At 42.6% G+C, this 17,487-nt stretch overlaps 1 protein-coding gene across 2 annotated transcripts; it reads left to right on the forward strand.

Moving 5' to 3' along the window:
- The first annotated feature begins 4,104 nt into the window (after positions 1-4,104).
- On the forward strand, positions 4,105-15,868 carry LOC125292955 (trophinin associated protein). Of its 2 annotated transcripts, none has more exons than XM_048240541.1 (16): positions 4,105-4,203; positions 4,750-4,858; positions 4,978-5,221; positions 5,353-5,998; positions 6,509-6,627; positions 7,644-7,701; positions 7,810-7,952; positions 8,117-8,171; positions 8,344-8,462; positions 8,597-8,651; positions 8,778-8,857; positions 8,960-9,058; positions 9,764-9,880; positions 10,049-10,394; positions 10,541-10,689; positions 15,007-15,868. In XM_048240541.1, exons 2-16 carry the CDS (start codon positions 4,797-4,799, stop codon positions 15,058-15,060), a joined length of 2,346 nt encoding a protein of 781 aa, XP_048096498.1. In that variant the 5' UTR covers positions 4,105-4,203; positions 4,750-4,796; the 3' UTR covers positions 15,061-15,868. The 2 variants fall into 2 exon arrangements, with proteins under 2 accessions (XP_048096498.1, XP_048096499.1); XM_048240542.1 differs by lacking the exon at positions 4,105-4,203 and adding an exon at positions 4,498-4,518.
- Positions 15,869-17,487: the final 1,619 nt, after the last annotated feature.

The raw sequence follows: 17,487 nt of genomic DNA on the forward strand, positions 1-17,487 counted from the left end.
ATGGAGAGCGTGAGGGAAGGGAGGAGAGGGAGGGAGGGGAAAAAAAACAACCTCTCACCGCCGCTTAATGTCCATCATGTGTCATGGCTGCTCCTGGGTTTCTTGTTCTGTCTGGCTGAATCTCCTGCTCCAGCAGTTGCTGCTTCCTCTGTCCCTTGGAGGCAGTGTGGGGTTTATATCCTCCCCTCTCACTGCCTCATTCTCTCTTTTCCTTTCCCCTCTGTCTATCTATCTGTCTGTCTCTCTGTCTGTCTGTCTTTGTGCACAGTTGTATTCAGGATCTGCGTTTTGCTGCCTTGATAGCAGATGCACAGCAGATCGCCCCCCCTCGCGGGACTCAGCTGGGTAACTGACAGCTGTCGGCCTCTGTGATGTGCAGGAGGACACAGGAGAGAAGATGGGCGCCAACACCACGCTTGTTTTCCTGTCCTGAATTCAATAACCCCTTGACCCCCTTTAGGTCAACATCTGACTTTATTGTCATGTGAATGGATACAACGCAGAGCAGAAATCAAATAGAACCCATAGGAATATTGCAGGAATAAAAGAATATGACAAGTTAAGCAAAACAAGAAGCACAACACAAATCATGTTACCCTCAGGCCTTCCAGGCTTCCCTGCGTTGATTTAATGTGGATAAACCACTTTACCCACTAGACATCTCAGCGGCTAGCTGTAGTTTAAAAGCCCCTTTGATCAGATCTCCCACCCATTTAATGAGCTGCTCTTTGCTATGTATGTCAGAGAGTTCTGCCCGTGTCTATAGCAAACCATGCCCTTTGTGATGCTTTATCACAGTATGTTCTAGGTGTCCATTTAGTATAATCTGTTTTTGCCAGGTCTCCCAAATGTTATGCTATAGCCCTGACATTAAAATGGACATATTTGATATCTCTGGCTCCCTTGATTACCATGGGAACCAGGCGAATTCAGTCTGGCCCCAAAACAAGCAGCCGTTGATGAAGACAAATGTGCAAACGCAGGTTGGCAGAATTGCTTTTTCGGTGAGTGTGATCGGCCATGCTCGAGAAGGCGGAACCAGGGGTTGTGATTTATAGTTTTGTGTTGTCCCTGGACCACCACCGTCTGCTGCCTCCTACCACCTTAATTACCCCAAGTGTGTTTATTAGAATAGTCGTACTACCCACAATACATCATCACAGCAGTCGGGCCTAGGCCAGGAAAAAGCACTTTCCATGTAGCCTTTACATTCCAGCGCTACCTTCAGTCTGAGGCAAATGGGCCAACACGGGCTGGCAAAAAGACCCGGTAAAGGTCAATAAAAAATATGCTGGGAGGGAGTCACAGGGAGTGGGAGGGATGCTGGGGTAGAAGATGGAGAGATGAAGAAAGAAAATGGATGGCTGGAGATGAGCAGAGGCTAGCGGAAAGCAAAACGTGCCAAGATTGAGTGTTGGGAATGACAGCACAGAGTGGGAGGAAAAGGGGCAGATAAAAATGACCACAGCGTAGTGGCCCGAACTGTTTCATCTCATACACTCTTATGTTTGGCATTCTTATATTTTTACCTTCTTTTCAAAAGTCTAACAAGACAAGATTTGACTGTAGATAGACCAACAAGTCACACACCTCTAAAAGTCATGTCAGAAACTGGCAAACTAACGCAACAAGAAGTTATATGGGGCTGATTTATTCTTGTCATGAAGTATTTTGTCGTGGATGTAGCCACAAGGCTGATTAACATTTAGAAAGTATGGTTCAAATGAATTGATTTCTTCCTGTCAAAGAAATGCAAATAATATGGCTGACCAGTCAAGCATCTCTCACATGCTGCTGCCTCCTGCGGATCATGGTGGGGTAGTGCAAGGTGAAATTAAAGCCTTGGAATATTGAGCATTTTGTAGCGTCTCAGTGATACTTGATGGATTATAATAACCAGCACTATCCCCAATATCCAATACTGACTTAAGTTTCACAATGGCATTGAAATGTATTATTTAATGGCTTAACAGCATAATTGGGCATTCATTATTTCTCTAAGGTGTTACCCTGTATGCAAACACGAAACCAATGTGGACTTGTAACCTTGAGTCATGCTTTTGAGTCACATCATGATATAGGTAAAAATGGCTGGTACTTATATATAACAGCAACAAAAAATGAATGGCATGGATTTAATTATTTTCAATAAAAGCACAAATAAAGCAGCACATGACTGCATGGCACTATAATCCTTTTCAACTAAAAGAAAAAAATGTGCCTTTCTAATTTTATTACAGCTTTCTTTACACAAATGAATCTACAGTATTGTGCATCCCATATATTCAATAGAGCAGCTCAATTTCTATGTGATAGGCCTTCAGAATTCACTTGATCAGTTCTAATGGTGATGATCTAAAGCTATGGGTGCCAGAAAAAGTGAGTAAGGGATTAAAATGTTTACATTTGTTTTTAAAATACGTCTTCAGTAATCTGATCACAAGCGGGCAGTTCTAAATACAAGTGAATTACCAAGACACATTGTGATCCAATCACTCAAACCATTTGCCAAGGTAGTCTGAGATGCATTTGACCATATTCTTTTGTAAATGCTAATATGATGCGTCCTGGACCATGGGAGTTCTAATGAATGGGATAGTGACAGTTGCGGAATCTAAACACAAGTGGTTAGGAGCGTCTCTGGCTGTACACCTTGAATGCATGTGTAAACACCAATGTGTCTTGGCTGATCACTTATGATCAGATCATCCAAGACACCTCTTAACCAAGGCACTTAGTTTCATTTTAATACTGTTTTAGCCCTGAAGGGTTAGTTCCTAAAATCAAAAATATCACCTGTGCCATTTCACTACAATGCTCCTCTAGGCACTGCTCTGCACATAGCCTATCTAGAAAAAAATTCTGCTCATGATGAGCTGTAGCCTACTTAGCAGACACCAATCACCACTCACTTACTTTTTACTATCAGCTCCCTTTCCAGATCTATTGGTTCTTCATCATCACACATTCATTCAGCCCTCTGTGGAAGAAGAGCAACAAATTATTTTACGGAAAGAGGGTAGATTCTCATTTCTGTATCTTCCCATATCTACTGTGTGCCAAAACGCCTTTTCAGAGCTATAGAGCCTGATAGCTAGCGCTCAGTGTTCTGATTTGCTCTTTTTACTGCCAAGACACTAAGTTCCCTCAGTTTGACTTAATTATGTGGCAGAGGTCATTGACACTGTTCCTGTCTGTTTGACACTAATTGGCCTTAAAGAAACCTCTGTGTGTGTGTGTGTGTGTGTGTGTGTGTGTGTGTGTGTGTGTGAGAGAGAGAGAGAGAGTGTGTGTGTGTGCGTGTGCGTATTCACAAGTGTGTGCGAGGGTGCAAAGATGGGGGTTGGGGGCATTGGGGACTACACACACAGAGGATGGGTCTAATATAATAGGTGGCTAAAAGAGGAAGAAGAGAATCACAAGAGGAGGGAATTATAATGCAGATGTCGTGAAGATGAAAGAATATTCACCTGAACTATGCACCACCGACTGTGCATTTTGTGGCCTATGATTGATCCTTGCTGAGGTTAATTTAAGGTGGGCCTAGTGGAATTTGTTTGAAAGTTTGTAAAAATGTGGGAACAATTTCAAGAAAATTTTAATTATTGATTTACTCAGAAGAATGGTCATTATGAGATGCAACCAAGAGGATATTGTATAAACTTAAAATACCAGGGATACACAATTATTGATGAAATCTTAGTTCATTTAATTTCTTCAGGAGTCAGCCATTGTTAGACAAAAGAGCCTAGTAGGCTAGCCTAGGCTACTCCCACAAAAAGTGTGATTTTGGGCATTGTTCAAGAATAGGTTATTTTTTTATCATATCATATTAAGCATGAACTGGAAGAATTGTCTTTATTGATATTAATAATCAATAAAAAGGCTCTGTAAAAAAAGAGGATGGATGGGAATGTTCTTTCGTCTCTTATTATTGTTAAGCATTGGACCGTAAGGAGTCACGTGGTTAAAATACCCGCGTCGTTTCCATGGTTTTGTTTATATGACCGCATGAGTCACTGGCCAATAACTTTCGTCGAGTTGTGATGGGGCGCAGCAATTGGTGTGCGTAATTTGTGTTTTAACCAATGGAAATGTGTGCTTTTTACAAATCGTTATGAATCCCGGAAGCTTTACTAGTGAGTTGGGCACCAGTGGAATAGTTTAAAAAACAGCTATCTCTCGTAATTTTATCATAAAAAGGTAAGAATTACAAGCCATTTAATGTTTAAACTGTACTGTTGTCGTTACAGTGTGAGAGGTGAACGAAGTGGCACTAAGAATTAAATTGGTCGATAATGTATTCAGGAATATTCTCCTGGGCATGTGTGATTCATTTGGATTTCTTAAAACCTGGATAGATTAGTAAGATTTAATGGCTAGTTAGTTAATTTAGCCAGCAATTAGCAGGCTAACTAGTTAGCTAGCTGAAGGAGATTTGATAGTCATGTTTTCTTTTGAAACTTCTAATATGTCAGCCAGCGCAGAAACATGCAGTTGAACGAACTTTAAGCTGTGGTGGGGATAACAAGTTATTGTGCAATGTTCAGCATTCTCATCAGTTTTGCAAACATCAAGGCAAAACAGTGTTTAAGATTACGTTAATTTGAAGCTTGGAAACCGCTTTGAATGTAGCTTAAACTTGAGAATTTCAACACTCTTTTACCATTGAAATGGCTAAGACTGGATTCTCTGAATAACAACATTTTACTGTCATTTTCTCTCGGATTTTCTCTTTTTTTCTTGCAGACAGCATTCTCCCCTTTTCAGCAGAATTGCCGGTCATATGAACTCAAATGGCGTCACCCTTTACCCTTTGTCAACAGAACCAAAACAGACCCCAACAAGGTTTTCCTGGGTAAGTTTTAATTGTACATTGTTGTTTATATGAATGCAGTTTATGTTTTATATCCACCCAGTGAAAGTTGCTTTATACCAAATAACAGTCTAAATCTTACACCCCTCTTCCCCTTGAAGAATCTTAAAAACACACAATGAACAGGCAAAGGCTCCAGGCACCGTAAAGCTCTCCAAACCCAACACTGTCCACCATGGCACCAAACGAGGGCTTGAAAATCAGGATCCCTCTGCACCAGAGAGGAGTGCAAACACAGTCAACAAATTGAAAGGGGTGAGCAGACTTCCTGTACTGGCGAAATCCCTTCAACAGCCAGCAACTACAGACCCCACTCAAATCAAATGGGAAGAGAGACCTCTATTGGTGAGTAACAAAACCACAAAGAAGTTCAGTTTCTGTTACCGTTTTGCTTTTGTATATACTGTGTTCTGTACCATTTTTGTAAACATTTGCTCAATGCACTGTAAAACATTGGTGTGAAATGACCAATGCAGGGGAAAGAGAAGAGGAAGAAGGCATGCACCAAGCCCCAGCCATTCAACCTGTCACAGCCCAGAGCCAGTAGGTTTGGGACACAGAGGCAAGAGCAGGCCTCTGTAGGAACCGCTGGCAAGGTCAGGACGATTCCAGCCTCTCATCCAACTCAGACCCGTCCTGCAAAGACACAGAGCTGTCTCCATCCCAAACCAAAGATTGGTGCCTCTGTACCCAGCAGAACTAAGCCGACAGGTCCAGGCACTTTCGGCGGTACTTTTACGCACACTGGGAGTCTCCCAGCAAAGACTGCCACGCTGAATGGAAAAACCTTTGACCAGTGCCACAATGTTCTCTCAAGGCTAGAACATGGGGCTTCAGAGAACCAGGCTTCGGACTCGCTTTCCACTTTAGTTTGTCCTGTTCCAGAAAGTAAAACGGCAACCCAGTTAGATGTGTTAAAAGACATTAGTAAACATCTCAGCGGAATTTCACTCACATCTTCAAAGCATGCCACCAATGCTAAGGATGAGGGTCTGTCTGAAGCCAGAGACCATAAAACCCCATTCAGAACTCCCCACAGCCATGCTGCTCCTCAAAGGGTGAAAATAACAAGCCAGACCGCCCGGTCTACCCCGAGTGTCTGCAAACCTGAAAACACAACAGGTGAGTGATGGGATTTGATGGTTAGTAGTCTATCTGATTCTTGCCTTCCTTTATTCCTGATTGATGTGGTATCTTTAAATGACTGGTGGAAAGCTCCGGTCCCAGTCCACCCATAGTCTCTCAGTGATCAGACAGGAATTTGTCCCTTTGTGACTAGACTGTATGTGTGGGGACATGTCTGCAGGGTGGTATATTTATGTGCTATGTGCTCAAAAGGCTATCTTTCAGCACCCGCCAAAAGTTGACCAGAGAACAAGTCTTAGAAGCTCTGAAGAATCCCCCCCACCCCCCTCCAGTTTGAATCCTGGCTGCTAATTGCAAGACTTCTGATTTGTTAGAAATTAGAAATTTAAAAGAATTGTTTTTTTGTCTGATTACACACATGTTGCACATGGATAATATGTATAGCCATATTGTATGTCATGTCAGTTGTGGTTGATGAATTGTCAGTCTCAGAAAAGTAGCCTACAATCCAGTTTCCCCCTGTCCTGTTTTCTCTTGCACTTGTAGAGGGGTTCTGCCCTGACCCCTCTGCCCTCCGGAGTATCCTGCAGTCTGAGGGTGTGAAGGCCGCTGGGCTACAGGGGACTGTGCCCCGCCCCTCTGGACGGGGCACCTCGGTCTATCTGGTCAGTGAGTCTCTATGTAGAGATTTCATTTCAGTAGCTGAAACTGAGCATCTTATCTTAGACAGGGTTCCCACGGGTCCTTGAAATCCTAAAAAAAAATAATTCAAGGCCCTTGAAAGTTTTTGAAAAGAGACATAAATAAATGGAGGTCCTTGAAAGTCCTTGAATTTCTTTTTGAGGTATAAAAAATCCATACAATTACGTACAATTCCGCTTATTAACATGTACACGGCCAGCGTGATTTCTGCGTGTTTCCCGCGGGTAGTGTTTGTTGCCCAAATATTTAATTTAACATCCTGATGAATAAACAGACATGTTCATGGTAACGAGTTTAACTTGTTTAGGACAAGTTTATTTCAGTTCAGTTTTATGCAAAATACAAACATGAAAAATAGAATAGGCCTGTCATATGACCAAAAATAAAAGAAAACTGACAAGGTATCCTTGGTCTGTTGAGGTAACATGATTTAACCATGCCCGCGCTTGTAATTTATCAACACATTACAGTAGGTCCTTGAATTTAAGGATATTGGGCCTGGAAAGTCCTTGAAAGGTCCTTGAATTTGATCTTAACCAAGGTGTGGGAACCCTGTTAGAGTGGTATCACAATAGACTATGGAAGATGTACCAAATGATATACTAGACAAGACATACAGTGTCTAAACTGTGTGCTTTTTTTTTTCGCTGATTTTTTTTCAATGGATGTTACACTATACAACTCCTACACCTATGACTGAAAAGTGGATAGAATGATTGTTGCTTTTTTCTTGGATAGTCATTCACTCCTGCTTTTGACTAAACATATGTTAATGCATAAATACCATTAAGGCCAATGTGAATGGTACATGATGGGCCAGTTAGTTAAGTTCATTCCTTTCTACATTGTATGATGTTTTTGTTTGTTTGTTAATTGTGATTCTTGCTGTTGGTGACTTGTGTTGCTACTGCCTGACTGACACTCCTAATATGATGTTAACATTAATAATTGTTACAATCTGCATGAACATCCTTTTCAGCCCCAGAGGGTGTCCGTGTTGAAGAGTGCGCAACGACAAAAAGCTGAAGCCAACACAGGTCAGAACTGACCTGTACAAACAAAAAAAAGTATTCTCTGCCTATTTATTCCTCATTTCACAGCCCCCAGCTGTCAGCACTTGTCTAATCAAGCTCTGACTATTTCAGGAAAGCCACAGGCCTTCTCCCCTGACCCAACGGCCCTGGGCAGCATTCTGCAGAATGAAGGCATCCAGCCCAGGGATCCTTCAGAGGGAGCCACAGCCCGCCCCTCAGCCTGTCCGTCAGGCAGGGGCACTTCTGTCTACACAGTCAGTTGCTCTGAACTACACTCACCACACACACACACACACACACACACACACACACACACACACACACACACACACACACACCATTGTGCTAGTGCAAAATCAGTCATGGAGAGAGGAGGCCTAAATGATCTCATTCTTTCTGCTCTGTTTTTCTGCTGTAGGCTCAGAGGGTGCCCATCTCAAAGTCACGAACTAAAGATGTTTCTGCAGCCCAGGGTCCGTGGCTTGTGCCCTTCATGACTCTGTTGACATGACTTTCCTCTCATTTTGCTCATTTCTCTCTCCTACTCTTATGACCTTGTGTTGCATTCATTCCACTGGAAAGGTCAGACAATGACCTCACAATGGCCGGCCCTGTACTGAACGCTGCTCTGCGTGTGTATTTCAGGGAACGCGGTGACCTTCTCCCCTGACCCCACCGCCCTTGGCAGCATTCTGCAGAACGAAGGCATCCAGACAGGGGGCGCAACACCCCGCGCCTCTGGCAGGGGCCTCTCCGTCTACACAGTCAGTTTCATTTTATTCTGCGCCCCTCAGTCCCATTCACTACAACACAGACTTCATGGGTCAGGTTGTGCAGCTGATGTAGTAGTGCACTTCTGTTTATCTGTTTGTTTCTCCCCCCCCCATCCCTCTTACAGGCGCAGAGGGTTCCTGTGACAAAATCCCGAACTGAACTGATCGCAGCATCACTGGGTCAGATTTAGTCTGTTGTCTTTCTGCCTCAGTCATATTTCTGCAGTTGTCCTTTATTTTATTTATGTCTGACGTGTGTGTGTGTGTGTGTGTGTGTGTGTGTGTGTGTGTGTGTGCCCTGAGCAGGTCCAGCCAGGTCCAGCCCCCTAACGCCCGCAGTCAAATGGACTCCACTCAGAGTCCCCAACACCAAGCCACAGTCTATGGTTGGTAAAGCCCCCCCATCACCTCCTGTATTAGCCTATCTTATTTTAACTTTTAAGTGCCGGTTCTATGACTCACTGTGTGTGTGTGTGTGTGAACTCTAGAAAAGGCTCCTGTCTGCTTACCGCAACCCTAAGTTCAGTGGTTCCCCAGCCATCAGAGATGTCCAACCCTCCAGCTCTGAGCATCCATCCAACAAGGAGGTAAGTAGAGCTCAGAGATGATCCTCAAGACCAGACACTATCAACACAGTTGACAAAGACGTTTGCTCAACATCTAATGGAGCTAAAATTCCAATACAGACTAGTCTAGTTAACACAAGACCACTTCTCAAATCTCAATTCCAGGGTGTCTGGAAAGATTTATTACTTCCAGGGATGTAACCAGCAGTGAAATTAAACTTAAACTGGTGCATCAAAGTAGCTCCACACTTCATTGGTAGACTTCCGAGGGCCCTGACCTTTTTACCTTGTTGGTAGCATCGGCTAACTAGCGCCAGATTTCTGAGTGCAGGGGACAAGCTGAGATGAGCTATGAGACAAAAATTCACACACGGTATCATGTTTCAACACACTATCACACCGAACTTCTCCTTTAATTCAGTTACCATCAGTGCAGCCATTGGTTGTGTTGAATGCACTGCTCTATCTGTCATCATATAAAGCCCTCCCCATGCTGGATAAGCGATTGTGATTTGTTTTTTTGGGAAATGGGAGGTCAAGGGCCTCCTTGCCAGACTGCCCTGCATGGCAGATTCAAATTTACTAACAGGTTCGTCTGGGTTCTCCCAGGCTAACTAGAGACATGGCTAGATCAATGAACTGCAAAGAATGTGTTTGCTGACTACTCCTTTGGGAGTCTGCTGAGGTTGTTATTATGAATGGAAATGGTTGATGCATCTTTTCCAGGATGGTGTTGTTCAAAGGCTATTTGAGGAGCAGGAAGAGGAGGAGAAGATGGAGGAGGATGATGAGGAGCAGCACGCTCTCCGGCAAACAGGTGAAAACCCTGAACTGGAAGAAGAGGTGAGTCAGATCTAGAACCACTTTAAAATCTCTACTTCAGTGTTTATTTCTCTCTCTCTCTCTCTCTCTTTCTTTTTTTTCTCTCTCTCTCTTTCTTTTTTTTTTTCTCTCTCTCTCCTTTCTCGGTCACTCATCCCCTCCACCTTCCTGTCATGCCTCCTCCTGCAGGCCGAGCCCCCCGTGACTCATGAGGCAGAGGTACCTTTCCCCGTGCAGGGTCCTGCCCCCACTGAGATGAAGGCTAGCCACGTGCCTTTCCTCCAGGCTCCGAACAGGGACTCGGTCATCGTGCTGTGCTCAGGGCAGAGGCTCTTTGGGCAGACGCCAGCACGAGGGACCGCCCCGCTCACCGAGACGCAGGCCCTGTCCAGCGCCACCCAGGAGGCCCACGGCCCCAGCAGCCTGCCCGTTGGCACACTACCCGGGGCCCTGCACCAGCCCTCAGGTTCAAAGGTCACGGCTAGCTTGGAGAACACCATTTCCGCTAAGGCCACTCAACTCTGTCAGAAGAGAGGTAGGGTCACAGCTGCTGTCTGACCAGTGGTTCTTACAGAGGGCTTGAAATCCACCCCTAAATCTTCTTTAAGTGTTGCGTGTGCTGACGCGTTTCTAAACGGTGTGTGTGTGTGTGTGTGTGTGTGTGTGTGTGTGTGTGTGTAGTGTTGGAGCTGCGCAGAAGGCTGCCCATCCTGGAGGAGCTGTTCCTGGACGAGGAGTGTGCCACCTACATGTCCCAACCTCAGTACTGTGTAGTGTTGCCCCGCTGCTCCAACCCTGTGGCCAGTACACTACTCTACCGGGACTCCACAGTGAGTTTTTGCCCTATTCCTCTCTTTTATCATACACTTTGCCCCCCAGGACAACTTGGGTTTAAGTGCCTTGCTCAAGGGCATAAAGGGGGAAACCGGGAAACCCACCCACAACTTTTCAGGCTACTGCATGCTAGCTCAGTTCCATTGCCACTACGCTACCACCGCCCAATAGACCTCTGAAGTTCACCTACAAAAAAGCTACCATCTTTGCCCACGTAAGGAGATCCGGTATCTTGAGATTTTCCTATGGACAAATAACATGGCGATTTTGAATTATCACACCTGTTTAAGGGACCACCAGACGAGCTTGATGCTTTTTCTCTTAAGCTCCTCATGCGTCTGTGCGGTCGATACGCAGCGAGCCCTCGCTCGGGTCTGAAGCTCTTTTCCCCTTCTTTGCATCTTCCGTCAAGGGTTTTCGCTGCTTCTTCGCCGGCTCTGCCATTATGCACACGTTTGCAACAATCGCTAGTGTTTCGTTAGCCTGCCTCTGTGCTGGGGATGCAGGAGGTAAACTGAGCCTGCTTCTCGCGATGTCTGAGACTTTGTGAGACTGAAGGTCGGCGGGTCGGATATACCAAACTTACAAGCAGGATATTCTTCCTACAGGCAGTAGGGGCGGGCGAGAGAGTCTTTATTCGCCCTGTAATGAGTCATTTAACCATATACCGACTTACGAAGATGATTAATTAACACGAAAACGTTGCCTGATGTCCCTTTAAACTCTCACGGGGACGAAGAAATAAGAATGCAGACGTTTTGCTCTAAACACTTTTGTTCTCTGTCTTCTAGTGGATACTGTGATCTTCGGTACGTTAAGACGGCACACTTTGATTTTTACTACCCCAGAGCTAACTTGCGATGCAACTTGCCATAGGTAGTTCGCTTCAATTAACACCTGGATCTCCTTATATGGGCAAAGATGGCAGCTTTGGTTTCTTTTTGTAGGTGAACTTCAGAGGTCTATATAGTCATCAGTAAATAGTCTTTTAGTTGTTGTTCCCACTACCTTCTTTGCGATGTTGGTCGATTTCTGTCATCATCATTAAAAAAGCATCAAAGTCATGGGGATGTCTTTCTATTCAGGGCATAATTTTTTTTTCTTGGGTTCCGGTTTCCGACCGACCCTGTCAATTTATGTGCGACCAAAATTTATTTTATGAGCTTGGGGAAGAAATAACACTAAATAGTCTAGGCTACATTAAATAAATCCACAAATAAAAGGCTTAACTATAATTACATTAATTACCCCTTTATGTTATGTATAGGGATGAGCGTATTCTCTCTTTTTTACAAAGTCGCCTATGCACAGCTGTTCACTTAAGACGCATTGTTTTCGCCACTTAGGCACTCGAATTTTGTCCAAACACCGCAATTTTTTTCAAGAAATTTGACCAATCATCGTAGGTTTCACCGCGGAAATTTCACCTACCACAACAGTCCCTCAAGAGAATATTGAGCCAGATGGCACACTTACTTCTGCACATGACACCAAAGACTGCCTAACGCAGGGGTCTCAAACACCGCCCATGGGCCAAATCCGCCCGGCCCTGCCCAATTCCGCCCGCGACGCATGACAAAATAATAATGTAATCCGCCCTTGAGGCTAACAAACAACGATACTGATTAAAATAGACGATAGATCCAGGTACGGTGACAAATCTCATTTATAGGCCTACTCTGCTCCACTATGTGCAAGACATCCATAGCTTGATTCAAACCCAAAATCGCGCAAAGTTTTCAGGAAATACTTGTATTACACGCGAGAAACACAAAGACGCAGCATATGTAATGACGCCGGAAGCGATGCAGGCCATAGTGTTGCAGAAATTAAGCAGAAATAGGCCTACACCAAATGTTGAAAAACGCTCACGCATGGCGAAGTCTTATGTAAGCTATGTTATTCACCTATTCTAATTCTGAAGGAGAATATCCTTTTGGAGATTATGATCGATCGTCTATGACAGTGATAGTCAAGGTGCGTCTGTGAATGGAGGTGCGTGTATACAACGGTGTCCACTAAGCATACCATGCTTGTTTCGACCCTCTGCCCAACATAGCTTGGAGGTTGCAGTGGTAATCGTGATGATAGTGTCCGTAATGGATGTGGTACAGAGAGCAGGGCTAGTAGAAATAGGGCTCTAAAGAACTACAAAGTCAACCGCAATATGATGCGAACTTCTGGGTACTGCAGATTATCAGCGATAGGAACTGTTTGACCAGAATACTTTATTGTAGGCCTATAATGTAGTAATCTATTACTAAACCACAACATATTAGGTGTTGGTATACATCGTAGGTGTTTTCCTGTTAATTTGTTATGTGGGTAATATGAAAAAAGGAAAGTAAACCTGCTTAAATATCTTCATCCAGTATTTACTGAAAGGTGCATAATTTGAGGTGCTTGCCATCCAGTGACAAATTACATGGGTAAATGTACCCCCTTCATAAACTTTTCTTTTACTCAAAGATTTTTACATTTACAGTAGGACTTCATCTCTGACCACTTTCAAGCCATGGCCTTTTGAAATTTTGATATGAAAACTAATGGTGTTGCTTTCTTTAACCCTGATGCCTAGTTTGCCAGGTTTAAAAAGTTATGAGAGGAAATATTTTTATTTGGTGTGAAACACACACACCTGTTTTATGTTTTTTCATTTATTTTATAATTTGTATTAATATTTATTTTATCATTATTTTATTTATAAGCTAAGGTTGCTAGCACAGGTGTCTAAAACTAGATAAAAACACTTGCACTTTCTGTTTGCAGTTTTGTGTGGTATTTGAAAAAAAGAACATTGCATTTTCAGAAATAGCCGGCCCTCCAATCAGATGACGTTGGCAGAATTGGCCCCCAGCTCATTTGAGTTTGAGACCCCTGGCCTAACGTGTTCGTTCCTCTGCAGTTTTGATGACAATAAATAGAAGGCTAACGTTAATAATCTGCTTACTTGCATCTCTCAACCTGGTGTTGCTAACCAACCTACCTAGTCTATGAAAGTAAGTAAGCCTACTTGGTTTACTGACATTTGAGTAGGCTATGCAACCCATTGGCAAACGTTTACCTGGATATGTCCTTTTAGCGTCATGTTTGCTAGCTTGTGGGCTTAGTTTGAGTAGTGCTACCAAAATCATAGAAATTAATAAAATTGCAAGACATTTACCCTTTTCTATGATCCAAGAATGATTTCATTCGAGTTGTTTTTTTAACATTTATTTGAACTAATGACATAGAAGACATTCCCAATTGCATCCACATATCGTAATGCACTATGCAAAAAAAAGTGATTTACACTTTCGTAGAAATAACAGTGAGATGCAAGCCTTCCAATCCACTCAGAAATGTAAATAGGCTACTCTCACGTCCTTAAAGGGGCAGGCAGTCAATTAGACGTACACCACCAATGTAATGACCTTAAACAGAAGTGTTTAAATCAATATGAAATTACTAGATACTTACTTGCTATTAGTAATTATTCAGGCCACAGACTATGAATTATTAAAAAGATATGAACTTAATATGAATTACAAAATATATGAATGTATTGAAACATGACATGATGCCATCTCTTTAGGTGACTGTCTTTTTTGGACAGTTCTACGAAAGGTTATACTGCTTTGTGAATTACCTCAGTCAAAGCATTTTCACAAATAAAGTACGCCTACCTTTACCTTTTGATTATCCTTTTTTAATAAGCATCAAGATGATCAGTGTGATTTTGGTCTTACTAACCTTAATTGCCCTACATTTAAAAAATAATATATTTTTGCAATTTTCACTTCCTCCTGCAATTTCTCCACGAGAAACAGCTAAAAACACTGCAACTTCCATCCAGGCATTTTAGGTCGCAACAGTCTCAAAAAACCTCGCGAAATCCTGGAGGGACTGATTTTCTACCTATCCCTTACTGCCACTGGGGAAAAAAAAAAAAACCTACCGACCCATGGCCTCAACTGACAACCAACAGGAACCAAATCTTTTTTTATTTATGCCCAGTCTTACACATTGATCTTGTTTTCTTGAGTCATTGATCTTGAGTCACTCTGATACTTTGTTCTGTCTTGAACATACTCATGAGTAGATCTCGTGGATCTTTATTGTTATCTGTTAACAGTGCATTGATCCTGATGTTTTTAGATTACCTTAGCACAATTACCTAATCACAATTACAACTTGCACAGTTGTAATTGTGAATGTTGTTGGTTTGTTAAATGTGAGTATGCGGCCTGTGCTTTTGGGATTAACTGTATTCTTTCTTTCTTTCTTTCTTTCTTTCTCTTTCTGTCTTGTCTCCGTGTCTGTTCTTTCATCAGTGTTTCATGCCGATTGGCCTGGCCTCTCCCAGCCCGACCTCGTGCTCTGTGTGATCGAGAGCTCTCCTGTATTTATCCTCCTTCCGTAAAGTGAGGACTACACCGGTCAGTGTTAGCCTTTGTTTAGTCGGCAGATGAAGCTCAGGTGTGCTTTTTCGATTATGGGGTGTGTGTATGAACCCTCTCACCCTCCCAAATTAAATTATGTGACAAATTTTCACTTTTATAATGTCTACTACAAGCAAGGATTAGGTCGCACAAAGTGTATGTTCACTCTTTGTTGGCTATATGCACACCCATCAACCACTGTATGTGCCTATACCTCCTTAGCCACATGAGGAATCAAAACCTCGACTAAAATATGATGAATCTGTGCACAAGTAGATCCATTGCTTTCTATGTTCCATGTGTTCTTTGTTCACCCACGTTATAGTCTTGATCACTGTTCAGAATAACTTCCTTCTAAAACCGCAGTGTTTTGTGTGGACCAAGAATCAATCTACATGTTTGTTTCTGTCTCTAAACCCAACACTAATATGACAACTGATGTGTAAACTGGTCACAGTTTAAAGCTCAGGTCCTTGTTACTGTCTTGGCCCAGTTTGAATTTCCTTGTACAAAATTCACATAGCTGTTATTGCCATACATCATAATATAACTGTTCAGTTCCGTCACCCTAAATAGTCACTTATCTAGTAAGTATTTTTAATGCTGCCTTTTTACATGTGTGTGTGTGTGTGTGTGTGTGTGTGTGTGAGAGGGAGAGAGTGCCTGCTTGTGTGTTTTTAACGTTGGCAGTGTGCCATAATTCGTCAGTCTGTTATTGTATGAAGAGTGTTTATAATAAAAGTATTATGATGTATTTCTTTTGCACCCTGTGCGTTTATTTACGTCACTGCTCTATGTTGAGTAATGTTTTTTGCAACTGATGTGCAGGAGGTTCACTGAAGCTTGTTGTTCAGCTGCATAGCTGCTCTGTAGTGCTGTATAGCTGGCGCTCGTGTCCTCCCTCACACACTCCTCAATGGCTGTCTCTTGGAAAGAGCAAAGGACGGCCGGTGTCACATTTGGCCTTTTCTGTCCTGCAGCATCACCCTCTTTGCCCTTTAGATTATAGCGTCGTGTGATCGACACCTCACACACGGCTTGTGAGCCAGTGGGGTCATGGAGATCATGTTTATCGAAGCGGGTTTTCATTCACATTCCACCTGCCAGTTAGGCAAGTGCACTCCCAGAAAGCGTCCCATTGTGATGTTTAATTGCTCAGCCTGTGTTTTTTGAATGGTGGCATCGAAGGGCTTGCCCGCAACGCATTTCTGTTGCTTGCAACTCTGACTGAGGGTGACTCAGCAAATGAATGCCAGGCAACCCATAGAGGCAAGGTTATATGTGCCATGCATATAGCATGGCATTTCCGGTATTTACACCAGGTCACTGGATAGTTTGTAGCACATGTAGCAAACCCTGAGACAAGGGACATTTTTTGCCCTCAGCCAAAAATATTATTAAATATTTTTAAATATAGCGAAACTCTTTCAGTGTCTACAGGTTTTATTATCCACCTTTTTGTTTGGATGGACTGAAAGTAATAGGCATAAAGGTAGGCTAAACAATTTTAAACTAGTACTTGTGCTTTGATGTCCGTCAGTGCTTCAACTAAATCCTGGTACAGAATGGATGTCCTGGACGCTTACACCCTAAATTGGAGCCTCCTTGAATTTTTGGTTTTGATTAGAGGCATTACAACGTTTTTGGCTAACTGTATTGCTAATAGGTTACTTAAACAGACCACATTGCAAATACTAACAGGACAACTGGCATAAATAAATGCAGTTTGTCTTGTAACTGTATTTTGGCAATGTGTTTCAGATGCTTTCATTACAATTTCTACATTTTTGATCCAAATGCAAATAACACACTGCACAGCTTGGGCCATAAAACACAAGGTGTGTTCATGTCTTCCTCACCTTAACATGTGGCACATAAAATTGATTTTAAGATATAGAAATGTACTTAATTTTATTGTTACTAAAATGTTACCATAACATGATTAAATCGGCATACATTTGCTTTAAGCCTGAAGCCCTCTAAGTAGTGTTTTATTTTAGATTATTCTTCTGAAATGTATGCATCTCGATTGTTTACTTTAGGTTCTTTATGATTTGTTTACATTTTCATGAACTGAAGAATGTAAACAAAATGCTGTTGAATGTGAAACGATACACATGGCACATGCACATCAGGGAATGCATTTTTTTTTAAGTGAGAAAAATTGCCACTCAAAAAATCAACCAGCATTTTTTTATTTTTTTTCCAAAACATACCTACACCATAACAAGGTACTAAGAGATAATAACCCTTTAAGGGCCTTCACTTTATGTTGCTCCTAAGTGTTCCCTGCAGCTTTTGATCCAGACTGGAACATTCTCAATGGAAGTGCGTTTGAGAACAATGACAACAAGTATGTCCTTGGTGATATGC

This window comes from Alosa alosa, chromosome 4, assembly GCF_017589495.1.
Source record: "Alosa alosa isolate M-15738 ecotype Scorff River chromosome 4, AALO_Geno_1.1, whole genome shotgun sequence".
NCBI lineage: Eukaryota > Metazoa > Chordata > Actinopteri > Clupeiformes > Clupeidae > Alosa > Alosa alosa.

Excerpts from the sequence above, each read along its gene's own strand:
- LOC125292955 (XM_048240541.1), top strand. The coding sequence starts at position 4,797 with ATGGCGTCACCCTTTACCCTTTGTCAACAGAACCAAAACAGACCCCAA. Across the intron at positions 8,463-8,596 it reads GGGGCCTCTCCGTCTACACA|GCGCAGAGGGTTCCTGTGAC; the intron begins GTCAGTTTCATT and ends TCCCTCTTACAG. Across the intron at positions 8,858-8,959 it reads ACACCAAGCCACAGTCTATG|AAAAGGCTCCTGTCTGCTTA; the intron begins GTTGGTAAAGCC and ends TGTGAACTCTAG.